The sequence below is a fragment of the Notolepis coatsorum genome, assembly GCF_963971535.1.
Source record: "Notolepis coatsorum genome assembly, chromosome: 18".
NCBI classification, from domain to species: Eukaryota; Metazoa; Chordata; class Actinopteri; order Aulopiformes; family Paralepididae; genus Notolepis; species Notolepis coatsorum.
In genome coordinates, this window is record NC_140182.1 from 25,977,903 (window position 1) to 25,995,912 (window position 18,010).

An 18,010-nucleotide genomic window follows, 5' to 3' on the forward strand; every position below is an offset into this window, starting at 1 on the left:
CAGCGTCCGTGACAGGGGAGGGTTGAATTGGATGATACGAAATTGGGATGGGAGAAAATATAGAAAAAATGGGAGAAAAAGTGGATAAAAAAAAAAGAACTACAGGTGAGACACTGAGACTGAGACACTGAGACACTCTGAGACACTGAGACTGAGACACTGAGACACTGAGACTGAGACACTGAGACACTCTGAGACACTGAGACTGAGACACTGAGACACTGAGACTGAGACACTGAGACACTCTGAGACACTGAGACTGAGACACTGAGACACTGAGACACTGAGACTCTGAGACACTGAAACACTGAGACACTGAGACACTAAGACACTCTGAGACACTGAGACACTGAGACACTAAGACACTCTGAGACACCGAGACACCGAGACACTGAAACTGAGACTGAGACACTGAGACACTCTGAGACACTGAGACACTGAGACACTGAAACACTGAGACACTGAAACACTGAGACTCTGAGACTCTGAGACACTGAGACTCTGAGACACTGAGACACTGAGACACTGAGACACTGAGACACTGAGACACTCTGAGACACTGAGACACTCTGAGGCTCTGAGACACTGAGACACTGAGACTCTGAGACTCTGATACACTGAGACACTGAGACACTAAGACACTCTGAGACACTGAGACACTGAGACACTGAGACACTGAGACTCTGAGACACTGAAACTGAGACACTGAGACACTGAGACACTGAGACTCTGAGACACTGAGACACTGAGACACTGAGACTCTGAGACACTGAGACACTGAGACACTGAGATACTGAGACACTAAGACACTCTGAGACACTAAGACACTCTGAGACACTGAGACACTAAGACACTCTGAGACACTGAGACACTGAGACACTGAGACACTGAGACACTGAGACACTGAGACTGAGACACTGAAACACTGAGACTCTGAGACACTGAGACACTCAGACACTGAGACTGAGACACTGAGACACTCTGAGACACTGAGACACTGAGACTGAGACACTGATACTGAGACTGAGAGAGACACTGAGACACTGAGACACTGAGACACTGAGACACTGATACTGAGACTGAGACACTGAGACACTGAAACACTGAGACTCTGAGACACTGAGACACTGAGACACTGAGACTCTGAGACACTGATACTGAGACTGAGACACTGAAACACTGAGACTCTGAGACACTGAGACACTGAGACACTCTGAGACACTGAGACACTGAGACACTGAGACTCTGAGACACTGATACTGAGACACTGAGACACTCTGAGACTCTGAGACACTGAGACACTGAGACACTGAGACACTCTGAGACACTGAGACACACTAAGACATCGATGGAGTTGGACTCAAAGTTAGACTTAACCGTGGTTATCTCCTCTTCCATTCCCGAGAGCCGCGAGGTCACGCTTGCTAGCTCTGCTTGGAATGAGTCCAGTCTGTTAGCTAGCTCCAGCGTGCTAGCTTCAAGTTCCACACGGAATAAAGTTCTGATAAAATCTCTGTCTTCCTCATTTAACGTTCCAGTCGGGTTCGGTATTTGTTTGGACATCCTTACGATGTGTGCTATGAGCGTATGGCGTGAAATTAACGTCGTTATAATGATTAAAGTGAAGGGGTCGCGGAGCTCGAAAAAATCACGCAGCCATCCGATCTGAGCGGAAACCGGAACCCTTCTATTATTATTATTATTATTATTATTATTATTATTATTATTATTATTATTATTATTATTATTATTATTATTATTATTATTATTATTATTATTGTTATTATTGTTATTATTATTATTGTTGTTGTTGTTGTAATAACAACGTGTCTGTTCCTCCAGACCTCAGTGTCTGGTGCTCACCGGACCTCCCAGCAGCAGACCTGCTCTGGTGGACTTTGTAGGTTCCTTCACCAAGAACCTCAGCCTCATGATGTGCGCTCACGTGGTCACTGTGAGTGTTTGTGTGTGTGTGCTTATTTACTTTAGTTGCGTTTATTAGGTTTATGAAAAGGGCAGTGTGCATGTACATGAATAATTTCTGGTAAACAAGAAGATCAGTGCACCAGATTTAACACGTCAATTTACATCTGTAGTCCTATAGACAGTAAAGGAATAGGTACATAACCAGCCATATAAAGTACAAACAGTACAAAATACAAGACTACAGCCATAGAAAGTCCTCCCTCCACCCTCCCTATTTATTCATTAATTGTTTTTGTATTTATTTATTTTATTCATTCATTTACTTGTCTATTTATTTGTTTACTTATAATATAATATATTATTTTATATGTTTTATTCATATTTATTTTTAATTATTTATTTTTTGATCCACTTTTTCTCCTTATTTTCTATTTTTCTCCCATCCCAATTTCGTATTATCCAATTCTTCCCTCCCCTGTCTTGAACGTTGCTAGACTATGCCTCCCACTGGTCGGCTGTAGTGAGGATAGAAGCCTTGCATCACGTGTCCCCTCCGGTACACGAGGAGGCAGCCTGTCGCATCTTTTCACCGCAGCAGCTCAAACTCTCAGTGGCGAGAGGAGTAACCCGTGGGAGGCTCACGCTGCCCCCGATACTTCCTGTTTCCGTCGCACCAGCGTCACCCAACCGACCTGTAGGAGTCGCTGTCCACAACGTCCAATCCCCACCCACCGGCTTTCCCACCCGCTAACACTGCCAATTGTGTTAGTATGACGGCCGGCCAAGCCGGTAGCAACGCAGAGAGCTGGGCTCGATACCAGTGTCTCCTGCGTTAGTGGCGAGCGCCTTGCCCACTGCGCCACTCAGCCGCCCTATATTTATTTTTAATTTAATCATAATGTAGCTCAGAGAGATTATTGGTCTGTGTGTAGCAACTTCATAAGACCTTGAGACTTTGAGATCTATCTTAAGAATCTTATTATGGGATATTGTCAGAGACTTTGTCAGGTGTAAGCAACAGTAATATTTTAATTTTTTTTTTATATCTTTTTCCCCCTCCATTTTCCTCCGATTTTCTCCCATCCCAATGTTAGTCGTTATGCCAATTCCCAGTCCCCTTCCTGGTCGCTGCGCACTTACCCCCCACAGTCGGTCTGGGAGAGTGGAGGCTATCACGTGCTTCCTCCGACACACGTCCAGCCAATCAACCGCTTCTTTTCACCTGGCAGCGCGGACTCTCACTGAGAGGGCGTAGCGTGTGGAAGGATCACACTATCCCACTCAAGTCCTATCCGCGCTTAGCAGGCGCCCCGACCGAACTGTAGGAGTCGCTGTTTACAACGACCCGGACCCACCCCGCCAGCTTCTCCCACCCTCTAATACTGCCAATTGTATTAGTGTGAACGGCCAGCCAAGCTGGTGACAACCGCGGAGCTGTGAGCTGGATTCGAACAGGCGAATCTAGCCGCTCCGGGGTTTGGTGACGAACGCAATCTCCGTTACGCCACCTGACCGCCCTAGTAATATTGTTTTGATGAGATGAAGTCCTGTTCTACTGTATTCTACTGTCCCCTGCTCTCCAGGGAGACCCCTCCCCACCAGCAGGGGAGGCAGCGAGCAGCGACAGCCATGTGACCTGGCTGAACCAGCGGAAGGTGAAGTCTTTCTATCGAGGTGTGGCGGCCTCGAACCTGCGGTCTGGAGTCCACATGCTGCTGCAGGTTCTGCTTCAGTCTGTTGTCTGTGTATTTATGTGCAGGTTGACTAGGATTCATCAGGTCTTGATGTCTCCTCTCGCCTCCTTTCCTCTCCTTTCCTCTCATTTCCTCTCCTTTCCTTTCATTTCCTCTCCTTTCCTTTCCACTCATTTTCTCTCCTTTCCTCTCCTTCCTTTCCTCTTCTTTCCTTTCCTCTCCTTCATTTTCTCTTTTCTCTCCTTTCCTCTCCTTCCTTTCCTCTCCGCTCATTTTCTTTCCTCTCCTCTCCTCTCATTTCATCCAGAATGTTTCATTTCATCCAGAATGTCTCATTTCATCCAGAATGTCCCTGAAGAATAATTTAATTCAGAATGTTTCATTTCATCCAGAATGTCTCATTTCATCCAGAATGTCCCTGAAGAATAATTTCATCCAGAATGTTTCATTTCATCCAGAATGTCTCTGGGACTCTCTTATGCTGTGCCATGGAGTTGCTGTCCACGGACTGTGTGGTTTCAGCTCGACAGACCCAGGGACATTCTGGATGAAATGAGACATTCTGGATGAAATGAAACATTCTGAATTAAATTATTCTTCAGACCATTCTGGATGAAATGAGACATTCCGGGTGAAATGATTCCCCAGGGACATTCTGGACGAGCCCACTGTTAGAGCCCGACTGTGTGTAGGAATGTTGACCTTATCATTAATTTTGTTGTTGTACTTTCTCTTCACCACCAGGGGGCAGGGTTGGGTCGTATCAGACCTAACGTCCTGTTGATGGGTTTCAAGAGAGACTGGAACATAGATGATCCTAAGAATGGACACAACTACATAGGAGTACTGCAGTAAGTACATAGGAATACTGCAGTAAGTACATAGGAATACTGCAGTAACTACATAGGAATACTGCAGTAAGTAAGATAAGAATAAGATAAGAATAAACTTTATTGTCCCAGAGGGGAAAGTTTTACTTGGAATATATACTTGGAATATATATATATATATATATACAATCATTCATTCATTCATTCATTCAGTTAGTAAAAAGGACTTCAGACAAATATGACAATACATAGAGACGTGCAACCATAATACATAAGTAGGTAAACTCATTTCAAAAGCTTCAGAAGAAGCTTCATATTGCACCCTTACAACAGATTAATTAAGACTTGGACAAGAAAGAAAGAGGTGACAGCCCACTGTTCAGTGGCACCTCAAAGAAATCGACCTCTAGTATTATTTAGGAGAGTGGCGGCTGTTGCTCTAAACCATCTCCCTGAGGGAAGAACTTTATATTCGGGATAAAGATTATAAGAAGGGTCCTGTAAGATTCTCTATGCCTGGCTGACCACTACTTTCTCGAAGATAGATTGGAGTGATGGATACTTGGTGTTACCGGTCACCTCCATCGCTGTTTTCACTAGCCTTTCAATCTTCGACTTGCACTGTACTGTGAGTGTACCAAACCACGCTGAATCAAATAAAAATCAAATCAAATTTATTTGTAAGGCCCAACAATACACGTTAATGTCCCCATGGGCCGTACACGTCTTCTTTAAACAAGTCAAGAAGAAACATAACAATAAGTCAAGAACAGAACAAGAACACCATAAGGTCCAACAAATTTAAAATAAATGCAAATAAATGAAAAGAATGCAAGCACTCCCAGACATACCCCACGCGAAGGTAAGGAAAAACTCTCCAAAAATGCTCCACAGGCAGTGTGGAGGAGAGAAACCTTAGAAGGGCCATTCAAGGGGGGATCTCCCTTCTTAGATGTCGGTGATAGTAGTGTTGCAGACTAACAGTTGGTAAGCATGCACTCAAGTGTGTAGTGAAACACAGATGAGTGCATGCAATAGCAACTGAACATTTTGAAAGATTAAAGATAGAGCTGATAGCGAATCTATTTGAGGCACAGGGGCGGCGCAAAGAGGGTCGCGTCCTCCCCATCTTAATCACGGGACATTCAACACTCCGGTCATTGCTCCGAGACAGCCGGAGACAGGGAGATAGGGGGCGGCGCAGAGAGGGTCGCAACCTCCCCGACATCATCGCGGGACATCCAGCACTCCGGTCACCACTACGAGACCGCCGGAGACAGGAGGGCACGCAGAGAGGGTCGCATCCTCCCGGCCTTCATCACGGGACGTCCGACACTCCGGTCAGCACTCCAGGACAGCAACTCACAGGGAGACAGGGAGACGGGACAGGCGTTAGACAGCTCGCGTGATTGTAGTGGGCGGACATATAGATACAAGTGGTGAGCATATATGTGAATAGAGTAGATATATGAAGTAAGCATATTATGTGAATAGAATAGAAGTACTTAACCCAGCAATGAAACCGCGTCGACGGACCAGTTGACAAGACCACGGACAGACGACGGTAAGTAGCTGATCCATGGCCTCGTGGTGCATGTAGAGCAGTCACTGCAATCTTGGCCAAGACCCCGAGGCATCCATCACCTTAGTCAGCACTAGGAGACAGGCACTCAGAGAGATGGGGGAGGGAAGGGGGGGGGGGGGGAGTTAGAGAGTTACTATGTTTGTGGTGCTGCAAAAAAGCAGACATGGGGGAAAATAGACATCCTAACTAAACTAGACAGATTAATCTAAAGGTCAGTCCCCGACCAGGTGAGATCAGGGTAGGTTGAAGGAGAGAGAGAAAAGATGGGTCTTAAGCAGGGATTTAAAAGCTTCGACAGAGCAGGCGCCCCTGATGACGTCAGGTAATTTGTTTCACAGGTAGGGAGCGCGGTAGACAAAGGCTCTGTGGCCGGCGGATTTCTTTTTTACGCTGCAATCCCATATCTCATCAGGCTTTCTAGGACAGCTTTATAAAATGTGGTCATGATCGCTGTGCTCACACCAAACAGTCTGAGTCTACGGAGGAAGTGCAGTCGTTGGGCTAGTTTGGAACACAGAACATCAACATGTACATCCCATTTCAGTCGATTATCCATGTGGATTCCTAGGTATTTATATTTTTCATTTCATTTCAACCTTTATTTAAAATCATAAGCATCTGAGGTTTCCCTCATTTACAGAAATGACGATTGTACAAAAATGTAAACAGTACATAATACAAACAATATTCACAGAAATTTAAACACCAGAGTAAAAATAAAAAACGTTTCAAATAATTAAAAATATCAGCTAAAACAGTTACATTTCACACAATGGTCTGAAATCATACGTTTAAACATTCCAAGGGAAGGGAGAACCTCCAATTTCAGAGAGTTGAAGGACATTCCATGAGTTAGAGGCATCAAAGGAAAAGGCTGACTTCCCTAGATCAGAACAAACGTGAGGAACCCTAAGAACCATCCGGTCATTCGATCGAGTTGAATAGGTTCCAATATTCCAATCTAACAGTGAAGAGATATAAACAGGTTGTTTACCAATAAGGGCTTTAAAAATAAATAAATACCAGTGTTTGTTGCGCCTTTCTGTAAGAGAAGCCAACCCACCCTATCATACAGGCACAATGGTGAGTATCATATCTGTCACCAGTAATAAATCTGAGACCTGAGTGATATGCAGAATCCAGAGGTTTAAGAGTTGATGCAGCAGCATGCCTATAAATTACATCACCATAGTCCAAAACTGATAAGAAGACTGATTCAACAATTTTTTTCCTACTAAATAGAGGAAAATTGGATCTGTTTCTGTACAGGAAACCAATTTTCTGTCGCAGTTTAGAGGCAAGATTGTCCACATGGAACTTAAATGTAAATTTCTCGTCAAGCCACAGGCCAAGATATTTATACTCAGTGACTCTCTCTATACAAGAGCCACTGACAGTAGATATCCGCACATCATCAAAGTTAATATTCCTGGCTCTTGAAAACAACATAAACGTTGTCTTACTAGCATTAAGAACCAACTTAAGACTAGCAAGGGGATCCTGTAGAGCAAAAAAGGAAAGTTGCAATTTCTCAATGGCCAACTGTACAGAGTCTGCAATACAGTACACAATTGTGTCATCAGCATACAAATGGGCATGACATCCATACAAAGAAGAAACAATATCATTAATATAAATAGTAAAAAGGACAGGACCCAAAACTGAACCAGTCCAATATACTGTATGTGTCCCTCAGACCAACATATACTGTATGTGTCAGCTCTAAGGATTGGAAATGGCAATGCTGCAGGGAAGTTGTCTGGATTTCAGGTTTTTTTGTTTGTGTGTTCTCAGCAATGCCTTCGACCTACAGTATGATGTGTGTTCTCAGCAATGCCTTCGACCTACAGTATAATGTGTGTGTTCTCAGCAATGCCTTCGACCTAGAGTAAAATGTGTGTGTTCTCAGCGATGCCTTCGACCTAGAGTAAAATGTGTGTGTTCTCAGCGATGCCTTCGAACTACAGTATAATGTGTGTGTGTTCTCACTCAGCGATGTATTCGACCTACAGTATAATGTGTGTGTGTTCGCAGTGATGCCTTCGACCTACAGTATGGAGTGTGTATACTAAGGATGAGGGAAGGTCTGGACGTCTCTCGCCCGCCTCAAGCTCACAGTAAGAATCTTTCTAGATTAATTTGAGGTGATCAAAGTAGCAGTACTATGCAGCACAGGCTCCAGTATGTGCAGAACTCAGCTGCCAGGGTTCTCACCTGCACCAAGCATATCTCATATAAGATCCTCAGCCTTACCTACAAATCCCTCCATGCCCTTGCCCCCCAATGTGAATATCAGGAAGGCAGCAGGACCGGACGGCATCCCCGGCCGCGTCCTAAAAGTCTGTGCCGACCAACTGGCCCCGGTATTCACTGACATCTTTAACCTGTCCTTAGAACAGGCTGTCATCCCCACCTGTCTGAAGAAGTCCACCATCATCCCTGTACCCAAAAAATCTACGCCCGCTTGCCTCAACGACTACCGCCCTGTAGCCCTCACCTCCATAGCCATGAAGTGCTTTGAGAAGCTAGTGAAGGGCTACATCTGTTCCTCCCTCCCCATCAACCTGGACCCCCTGCAATTTGCATACCGCCCTAACAGATCCACGGAGGATGCCATAGCCCATGTGCTGCACACAGCAGCATCACACCTGGACAAGAGGCAGGGGAACTATGTGAGAATGCTGTTCATTGACTACAGTCCAGCATTCAATACCATAGTCCCCTCCAAACTCATAGCCAAGCTCAGGGACCTGGGCTTGAACTATGACCTCTGCCAGTGGGTCTTGGACTTCCTGACGGGCAGACCCCAGGTAGTAAGAGCAGGCAACTGCACCTCCTCATCCATCACGCTCAACATAGGGGCCCCCCAGGGCTGTGTTCTGAGCCCCCTCCTCTACTCCCTGTACACACATGACTGCGTGGCACAGCGGAACAACAACACAATCATCAAATTTGCTGATGACACAGTAGTGGTGGGCCTGATCTCTGCCAACGACGAGAGGGCCTACCTGGAAAAGGTAGAGAATCTGTCACAGTGGTGTCAGGAGAACTGCCTCTCCCTGAACGTCAGCAAAACAAAAGAGATGATTGTGGACTTCAGGAGGTCGGGGGTCAAGGACTACAGCCCCCTCAGCATCGACGGGGCACCGGTTGAGAGAGTGAACAGTTTCAAGTACCTCGGAGCCCACATATCCGAGGACTTGACATGGACCACACACATTGACAGTGTTGTGAAGAAGGCACGACAACGCCTCTACTTCCTCAGGCGCCTAAGGAAGTTCCAAGTCAGTCAGAAGATCCTTAGGAACTTCTACTCATGTACAATCGAGAGCATCCTGACTGGCAACATCACCTCCTGGTTTGGGAATAGCACTGCACAAGACCGTAGCAGACTACAAAGAGTGACACGTTCAGCCGAACGCACAATTGGAGGGGGGCTTCCCACCCTCCAGAACATTTACAACAAGCGGTGCAGGGGGAAGGCTAAGAGAATCATCAAGGACTCCAGCCACCCGAACAACTGCCTCTTTGAACTGCTGCGGTCAGGCAAGCGATACCGGAGTCTTAAGGCGAGCACAGAAAGACTCAGAAGAAGCTTCTATCCCCAGGCCATCAGGCTGCTCAACGAACAATAAACACTATGCAACAACCATCAAATGCACACAGCACACACATCCACACGCACACACTCACTTTAAACAAACAACTCACTGCAGCACCCACTTTACACACTTTAGATCATAAACACACTTTACACTTTATATTTATTGGTAAAGGATTTGCACTACAACTCGTACACCTTACTGTAAAGTGTACCTAAATTGTACCTCATCCCATTTCTGCTCTGCACTATATAGTATTGTATATTAGTACATTGCATAGTATATTGTATATTGTATGGTAACTCAGTTACTTCTATTCTGCATCGAACATTGTACATATGTCTATACTGAACACTGTGACCTCTATTTTTACTTCTATTTTACATGCTATACTATTTTATTTCATACTTATCTTGTCTAACACAGTCTCTGGAGCGAAACAGTGAGAAGCATTTTGTATAAAAGTATTCTGTATTTCTGTATGACAACTATTAAAGAAACTTGAAACTTGAAACTTGAATACCTATCTGACCTCCTCCACCCCCTCCTGGAAGCTGCAATCCTCAGACACGGATCTGCTCTCCATCCCCCACGTCCGCCTACAAACTTTTGTGGACAGAGCCTTCAGCGTGGCAGCCCCCACCCTCTGGAACTCTCTCCCAGCTGAGATCCACTCCTTGGACTCCTTCAAGACAGCCGTGAAAACCCACCTGTTCATGAAGGCCTACGGCCTCTAGTTGTCTCCCTGTCCTGTATTGTTATTACTATTTATTTACTATTACTATAACTAGATAAACAGTTTGAGAGTTGATAACTAGATAAACAGTTTGACAGTTAATATCTAGATAAACAGTTTGACAGTTAATATCTAGATAAACAGTTTGACAGTTGATATCTACAGTAGATAAACAGTTTGACAGTTAATAACTAGCTAAACTGTTTGACAGTTGATAACTAAAGTTTGACAGTTAATAACTAGATAAACAGTTGACAGTTAATAACTAGCTAAACTGTTTGACAGTTGATAACTAGCTAAACAGTTTGACAGTTGATATCTAGCTAAACAGTTTGACAGTTGATAACTAGCTAAACAGTTTGACAGTTGATATCTAGCTAAACAGTTTGACAGTTGATATCTAGCTAAACAGTTTGACAGTTGATAACTAGCTAAACTGTTTGACATTATAACTGACAAAAAAAATGTAAACGTATAACTTTTCTAAAAGGTCTGCTGCTAAAAGGCCTTTCAAGTTCCTCATTTGGTTGTGTCTCGGGACGGCAACGCGATGATCTCAGCAGCAGAGGCAGCGAGGGCCAGGGTGTCTGGAACAGGACGTATTAACAGGAAGCTTACGCAAGCTTAGCAAATGGACTAGCTAAACTGTTTGACAGTTGATAACTAACTAAACAGTTTGACAGTTCTATTTCTGCCTTTTTCTTGACCCTCTAATCACAAATGTTGCTTTCCTCGGTCAAGCTAAGAGACGGCGGAGCTTGAGATAGGTCAATCGTTAATCAATTTAAATTGATGTTGAGTCAGAAAAGGGGACATACAGTAAAGGTCATTCTTTCTATGTCTGGGGGTCACGGAGAGGCATCCCTGTCACGTCACGGTGGGGTAGGTAGAATGCAATAATACAGAAAGGGAAGGAATGGAGGAGGCAGAGGCGAGGAGTGAAGCTTGGAGAAGGGTGTTTACTGTAGAATCCAGTGCAATACAAGGAACATACAGAAACTACATAACAAACTTCACAATACAAAGCAACAAACACTAAGACTTACTAGAGGGAGAACGGTGCGACACAACGTGGATAGGAACAGGGGGTAACTGGAGGTATGTCGCCACACCGAAGGGAGGACAGACAGAACCCTATATACCCCAACTAATTAACAATTAAGAACACCTGGCCAACACAGAATCACAAACAACACCTAGACAATAAGCAAAGAACAACTAAACACAACTAAACACAAAAGCAACTCCTAACAACCCAAAACAGTGCATGACATCACACCAGGGAAGGGAAAGACAATGACAGCACACACCAGGACACCACATTGATTACACAATTAATTACTGTTAATACAGTGGTCAAGATACTTGTCATTGTAGCGTGCACCAATTGTTTGTGACCACTAGAGGGTGGAAGACCAATGTCAGGCCGAGGGCCAATGTCAGATGGAGGGCATTGCCCAAAGTTAGGTGGAGGGTACTGCCCAATGTTACCATCCTGCCCAGTCCAGCCAGGACCGGGCCTAGGATCATGACAGTACCCCCCCCCTCAACGGGGGGCTTCCAGACCCCCGAAAACAACGTCCATAAGCAGGTGAGGGAGGAAGCCGGAACCCCGGAGAGGACCCAGGGAGAGGACCCGAAGAAGAGGGACCAGGAGGCTGAATGAAAAACCCAGGAGGGGCATAGCAGCCAGGGGGGTTGAAAACGGGCGCAGATGCCCGGAGAGGGGGGGTGGGGACGGGAACAGAGGCCCGGGGAGGAGGACTGGACCTGGGAACAGAGGTCCGACGAGGGGGGGTGGGGATGGGCACCGAGACCCGGGGAGGGGGGCAGAACCTGAGAACCGAGGCCCGGCGAGGGGGAGTGGGGACGGGCACCGAGGCCCGACGAGGAGGGCTGGACCTGGGAAGAGAGGCCCGACGAGGGGGGGTGGGTACAGGTGTAGAAGCCCGGGAAGGGGAGCTGGACCCTGGAGCAGGATCCCGGGCGAGAGACCCTCCAGCCGCCGGACCCGGGGCCGGTTCAGGAGAGCCGGACCGGAGGTGCGGCGGCGACGACCCCTGGAGCAGTATCCCACGCAGACCACGGCGAAGACCCCGGCGAGGACCACGGCGAGGACCAGGACGCTGATCACGGCGCAGAGCTGGACCAGACGGGGAGCCAGGATCCGTCGAAGAGCCGGGAGCCGGCACGGCAGCCGGACCAGGTGTAGAGTCCGGGCAGGGCGTGGAGACCGGATCGGTCTCGGCGGCGAGGCTTGGTGTAGGATCCGGAGATGAGGAGCCAGGATCCGTCGAGGAGCCGGGAGCCGGCACGACAGCCGGACCAGGTGGAGAGGCCGGGCAGGGCGTGGAGACCGGATCGGTCTCGGCGGCGAGGCGTGGTGTAGGATCCGGGGATGAGGAGCCAGGACCCAGAGCTGAGGCTGGACTGGGCGTGGAAGCTGGACCAGCTGTGGAGGCCTTACTAGCCATACTAGCCTCGGGGGCTAGGCTAACTGTGGGCCCTGGACTCACTGTGGGAACTGTGCTAGCTGAGAATGCCTGGCTAGCTTGGGACATCTGGTCCGTCTCAGGTACTAGGCTCACCCTAAACCTGGAGCCTAGTCTGGCAGTGGAGACTGTGCTAGCTGGAGACATCTGGTCTGTCTCAGATACTAGGCTCACCCTGAACCTGGAGCCTAGTCTGGCAGTGGAGACTGTGCTAGCTGGAAACGGCCGGTTAGCTATTGAAACGAAGCTAACGGGCGGAGCTATGTTAGCTGGGGACGGCTGGTTAGCTATTGACACGAAGCTAACGGGCGGAGCTAGGTTAGCTGGGAGTGGCTGGTTAGCTATTGACACAAAGCTAAACGGCGGAGCTATGTTAGCTGTGGACGTCTGGTTAGCTGTCTGAGCAAAGCTAACGGGTGGAGCTGTACCCACTGGAGACGTCTGGCCATCGATAGTGGCGGGACTAACAGGTGGAGCCGTGCTAACTGGGGACGACCGGTTGGCTATTGGCACGAAGCTAACGGGTGGAGCTATACCCACTGGAGACGTCTGGCCATCGATAGTGGCGGGATTAACAGGTGGAGCCGTGCTAACTGGGGACGACCGGTTAGCTATTGGCACGAAGCTAACGGGTGGAGCTATGTTAGCTGTGGATGTCTGGTTAGTTGTCTGAGCAAAGCTAACGGGTGGAGCTGTACCCACTGGAGACGTCTGGCCATCGATAGTGGCGGGACTAACAAGTGGAGCTGTGCTAACTGGGGACGACCGGTTAGCTATTGGCACGAAGCTAACGGTCGGAGCTATGTTGGCTGTAGACGACAGATCGGCGATGGACATCCGAGCAGCCTCAGCGGCTGTGGGAGGATCTAGGCTGACCGTAAGCCTGAGAACAGTCGGCAGGCTAGCTACCCTAGCCTTCGGTTTATGCTTCTCTATGAGGACAGCAACATGTTCAGCCATCTCCCACATCGCCGTCTGCAGTGTCGGATTCTCAGTGGCGACCTGGTCGATCTTCCGGAGTAGGAACCCCCATTTGGCCAGTGAGTAACTCTTCATGTCACCGGCCATCAGGGTCAGGACAACGGTGATGGTATCACTTGCCCTTCCTGCTGCATTCGTTACTGTTGGTGGCGACATTCTGTCACGGTGGGGTAGGTAGAATGCAATAATACAGAAAGGGAAGGAATGGAGGAGGCAGAGGCGAGGAGTGAAGCTTGGAGAAGGGTGTTTACTGTAGAATCCAGTGCAATACAAGGAACATACAGAAACTACATAACAAACTTCACAATACAAAGCAACAAACACTAAGACTTACTAGAGGGAGAACGGTGCGACACGACGTGGATAGGAACAGGGGGTAACTGGAGGTATGTCGCCACACCGAAGGGAGGACAGACAGAACCCTATATACCCCAACTAATTAACAATTAAGAACACCTGGCCAACACAGAATCACAAACAACACCTAGACAATAAGCAAAGAACAACTAAACACAACTAAACACAAAAGCAACTCCTAACAACCCAAAACAGTGCATGACATCACACCAGGGAAGGGGAAGACAATGACAGCACACACCAGGACACCACATTGATTACACAATTAATTACTGTTAATACAGTGGTCAAGATACTTGTCATTGTAGCGTGCACCAATTGTTTGTGACCACTAGAGGGTGGAAGACCAATGTCAGGCCGAGGGCCAATGTCAGATGGAGGGCATTGCCCAAAGTTAGGTGGAGGGTACTGCCCAATGTTACCATCCTGCCCAGTCCAGCCAGGACCGGGCCTAGGATCATGACACATCCCTCTCTTTTTAGGGCTCACAAACCAAAAAGGTTGAGATCAATACAATTCAAAATCATACAAACTGCATAATGAAAATACAAATAATCTCATCCTCTCCTACTGTGTTTTATTCCAGGGTTTGATGGTGGACCAGAGAGACTTAATACTTCTATACAAAGTATTACTACAGGTATGTATAATTAATACCTCTATTCAAACTATTACAACATAATAGTCAGATGTCCCTCCCTCTCCTTGAGACCAGTCGCTTCCTCTTCTCGCTCTGCGCTATCTGTGCTCTGTGCTTCGTGCCGTTTTGTCGGACTATACTCAAATCAACTCGATATGGATCTAATCAGTGGATCGCATATTTTCGTCAAGAAAGCAGAATGAGAAGGGCGGCTACGTGGTGCAGTGGGCAAGGCTCTCACCACGAATACTGGAGACTGGGCTCGACATTGCTTTCAGTTTAGCTGGTCGTCCGCACTAATACACATTGGCAGTATTAGGGGGAGGGAAACTGATGGGTGGGGATCGGGCGTTGTGGACAGCGACTCCTACAGGTCGGTTGGTGCACCTGCGCAGTAGAATCAGGAAGCGACAGGGGCGGGGCCCCTCCAAAGCCCAGACCCCTGACGCTGAAAGATCGAGATTTTGTATCTGTTTATCGCGCAGCACAGGACCCACAAATGAACTGACGAAGACATTTGGACCAACGCATTCAGTCATTTTGGACGGAGTTGTTCAAACTCACTCCACTCAAAATCAATAGAGTTAAAATTCACTCTACTCAAAATCAAATTTAAATCGACGTGGCTGGAAGAAATTAATGCCAGCCAGCCAAAACAAATTCCGGAGAGACGACCCACCAAGGTCGAACCACAGAGCTGCTGATAAGACTTTGTAGTGAGCCTCCCACCCCCTCCTGCGGGTGCTCCGCTCCAAACATGGCAGCAGAGCTACTGTGGCTGGAGGGGGGCACCATGATGTTGATGATGTCTCACCAGGATGTTGTTGATGATCAGGTGGCCACAATATGTAGTTGTTTTACCGCTGGTTTTGTTTTTGAAATGTGCTCCTAATTGTTCTGATTGTCTGATGTTTCTGTATTTATTAACACACTGACATTTGTGAATGTAACATCTTGACGACACTGTAATTGAGTTAAATTACTCAACATACTAGTGTATTTATCGAATATAAATAAAGATTGAATGAATGTATCAGTTGAATGTGTCTAATAACCATGCAGTACATCGTGAATCTGACACGTCGTCTTGTTTTCGTTGTTATAATAATGGTGATCTGTTGCCTCGGTTACAGTGGACTCCGTCACCATGGCGACAGAACCCCAGCCAGGGACAGTGTTCCAGGGGAAACAGGGGAAAAAGACCATCGACGTGTACTGGCTCCATGACGACGGAGGTTATTATGGGATATATATATGTTATCATAGCATCAAAGGAATAATAATACACTTTATTTGTATAGCACCTTACATACAAGAATTGCAGTCCAACATGCTTCACAGCAGTAAAAATAAAACATAAAATAAAACAAAATAACAATGATTGCAATGCAGGTAATAACAATACAAATATTGACTCACACAGTTTAAAAGTCTTCCTTGTTAGATAAAAGTTTAGTTTGAAGTTACTTGCTACCTTCTTTACTTGTTACTTGTTACCTTCTCATTTAGTTTGTCTCGGTTGCATGCTGACACACAAAGCAATGCATAGCCTGTAATACTTGATCACTTTGTTGGTATCGTTTCCAGCATTGGTTCTGTACACAGTCAGTAGCCTGAGGACCACAGGTCTGTCCGAGAGAAGGGCCAAACAGCTGGTCAGGTGTTGGATCTCTGCTGCAATTGGTCACCAGGCAGCGTGGAAGACACAATCTATGTCCTAAAACACATGGAACCTCTGTTGATACAGTATGTGACCCCCTTGTGTGGGTGACATGATGTGTGGGTATTAATGTGTGCGCGTGTGTGGTGTGTTACCAGGTCTGACCCTGTTGCTGCCCTACCTACTGACCAGGAGGAGGCGCTGGTCCAGATGTTCAGTCAGAGTGTTTGTGGGAGGAGACTTAGCCACAACGGACCAACAGAGAGAGGAGTGAGAACTCTCTTTGTCTCTCTCTGTCTCTCATCTCTCTCTGTCTGTGTCTCTCATCTCTCTCTGTCTCTCATCTCTCTCTGTCTGTGTCTCTCATCTCCCTCTCTCTCTGTGTCTCATCTCTCTCTGTGTCTCATCTCTCTCTGTCTGTGTCTCTCTCTGTCTCTCATCTCTCTCTGTCTCTCTCTGTCTCTCTCTGTCTCTCATCTCTCTTAGTCTCTCTCTGTCTCTCATCTCTCTTAGTCTCGGAGAATGGCGGAGAGTCTCTGAGAATGGCGCTGCTCCGACCGGCTGCCTTTCTGTTCGCTCCGTCGAGACTGTGCTTACTTTTGTTAATTTTTATAGTTTTAAGAGTTTTATTTGCACCAACTGTTGGTGCATTATATGTGTATGACCGTCAGTCACTCATTGACATTGGATTAAGGAAAACTTACCGACTGGATTGCTCTCTGGATCGGATTGCTGAACAACAGCAGTGGCCCGCCGAGATCCTTTGTTGTGGCCAAGGCAAGGACAAGGCGCGACGGCGAGGTAGAAGAGCCAGCGTCCGAAATAGATTGAGATCCAAACGACACAGAACCACATTGCCCAGCATATTGTTGGCCAATGTGCAATCGATAGGAAATAAACTGGACGACATCAGAGCACGGATCCAATTCCAGAGGGACATTCGGGACTGCAACGTCCTCTGTTTCACAGAAACTTGGCTGTCTCCAGACGTCCCAAATCATGCAATAGAACCGGCAGATCACTTCTTCGTTCTCCGCAAGGACCGAACGGCAGAAGAGTCACAAAAGACGAAAGGAGGCGGCATTGCTTTCATGGTAAACAAGGAGTGGTGCGATATAGGCAACGCAAAGGAATTGTCTAACCACTGCTCCCCAGACCTGGAGTATATCACCATCAAATGCCGACCCTTCTTTCTCCTGAGGGAGCTAACGTCCATCATCATGATCGGAGTATATATCCCACCACAAGCGAACACTGGGGCCGCACTTTCAAAGCTACACGACGACGTAAATAAACTACAGATAGCTAATGTTGACGCTGCCATTTTGGTTCTGGGCGATTTCAACAGCGCGCGTCTTAAAAAGGTGTTGCCGAATTTCTATCAGCATGTGACCTGTCCCACCAGAGGCGAGAACATATTAGACCATGTATACTCGCAATTTAAGAATGGGTACAAGTCACAGGCTCTTAGTCCATTCGGTAAATCGGACCACGCCGCCATCTTTCT

The 18,010-nt window shown here is 47.0% G+C and overlaps 1 protein-coding gene across 1 annotated transcript in view; it reads left to right on the plus strand.

The window, feature by feature from the left end:
* Positions 1-18,010, plus strand: part of slc12a3 (solute carrier family 12 member 3) — a gene marked incomplete at both ends in the record, with an annotated part of 61,774 nt that overhangs the window by 25,880 nt on the left and 17,884 nt on the right. The window contains 6 exons of the mRNA XM_084335120.1: positions 1,843-1,954; positions 3,510-3,647; positions 4,365-4,471; positions 8,070-8,152; positions 15,977-16,078; positions 16,662-16,773. Coding sequence (XP_084191246.1) covers positions 1,843-1,954; positions 3,510-3,647; positions 4,365-4,471; positions 8,070-8,152; positions 15,977-16,078; positions 16,662-16,773 — 654 coding nt within the window. The remainder of the gene's footprint in view (positions 1-1,842; positions 1,955-3,509; positions 3,648-4,364; positions 4,472-8,069; positions 8,153-15,976; positions 16,079-16,661; positions 16,774-18,010) is intronic.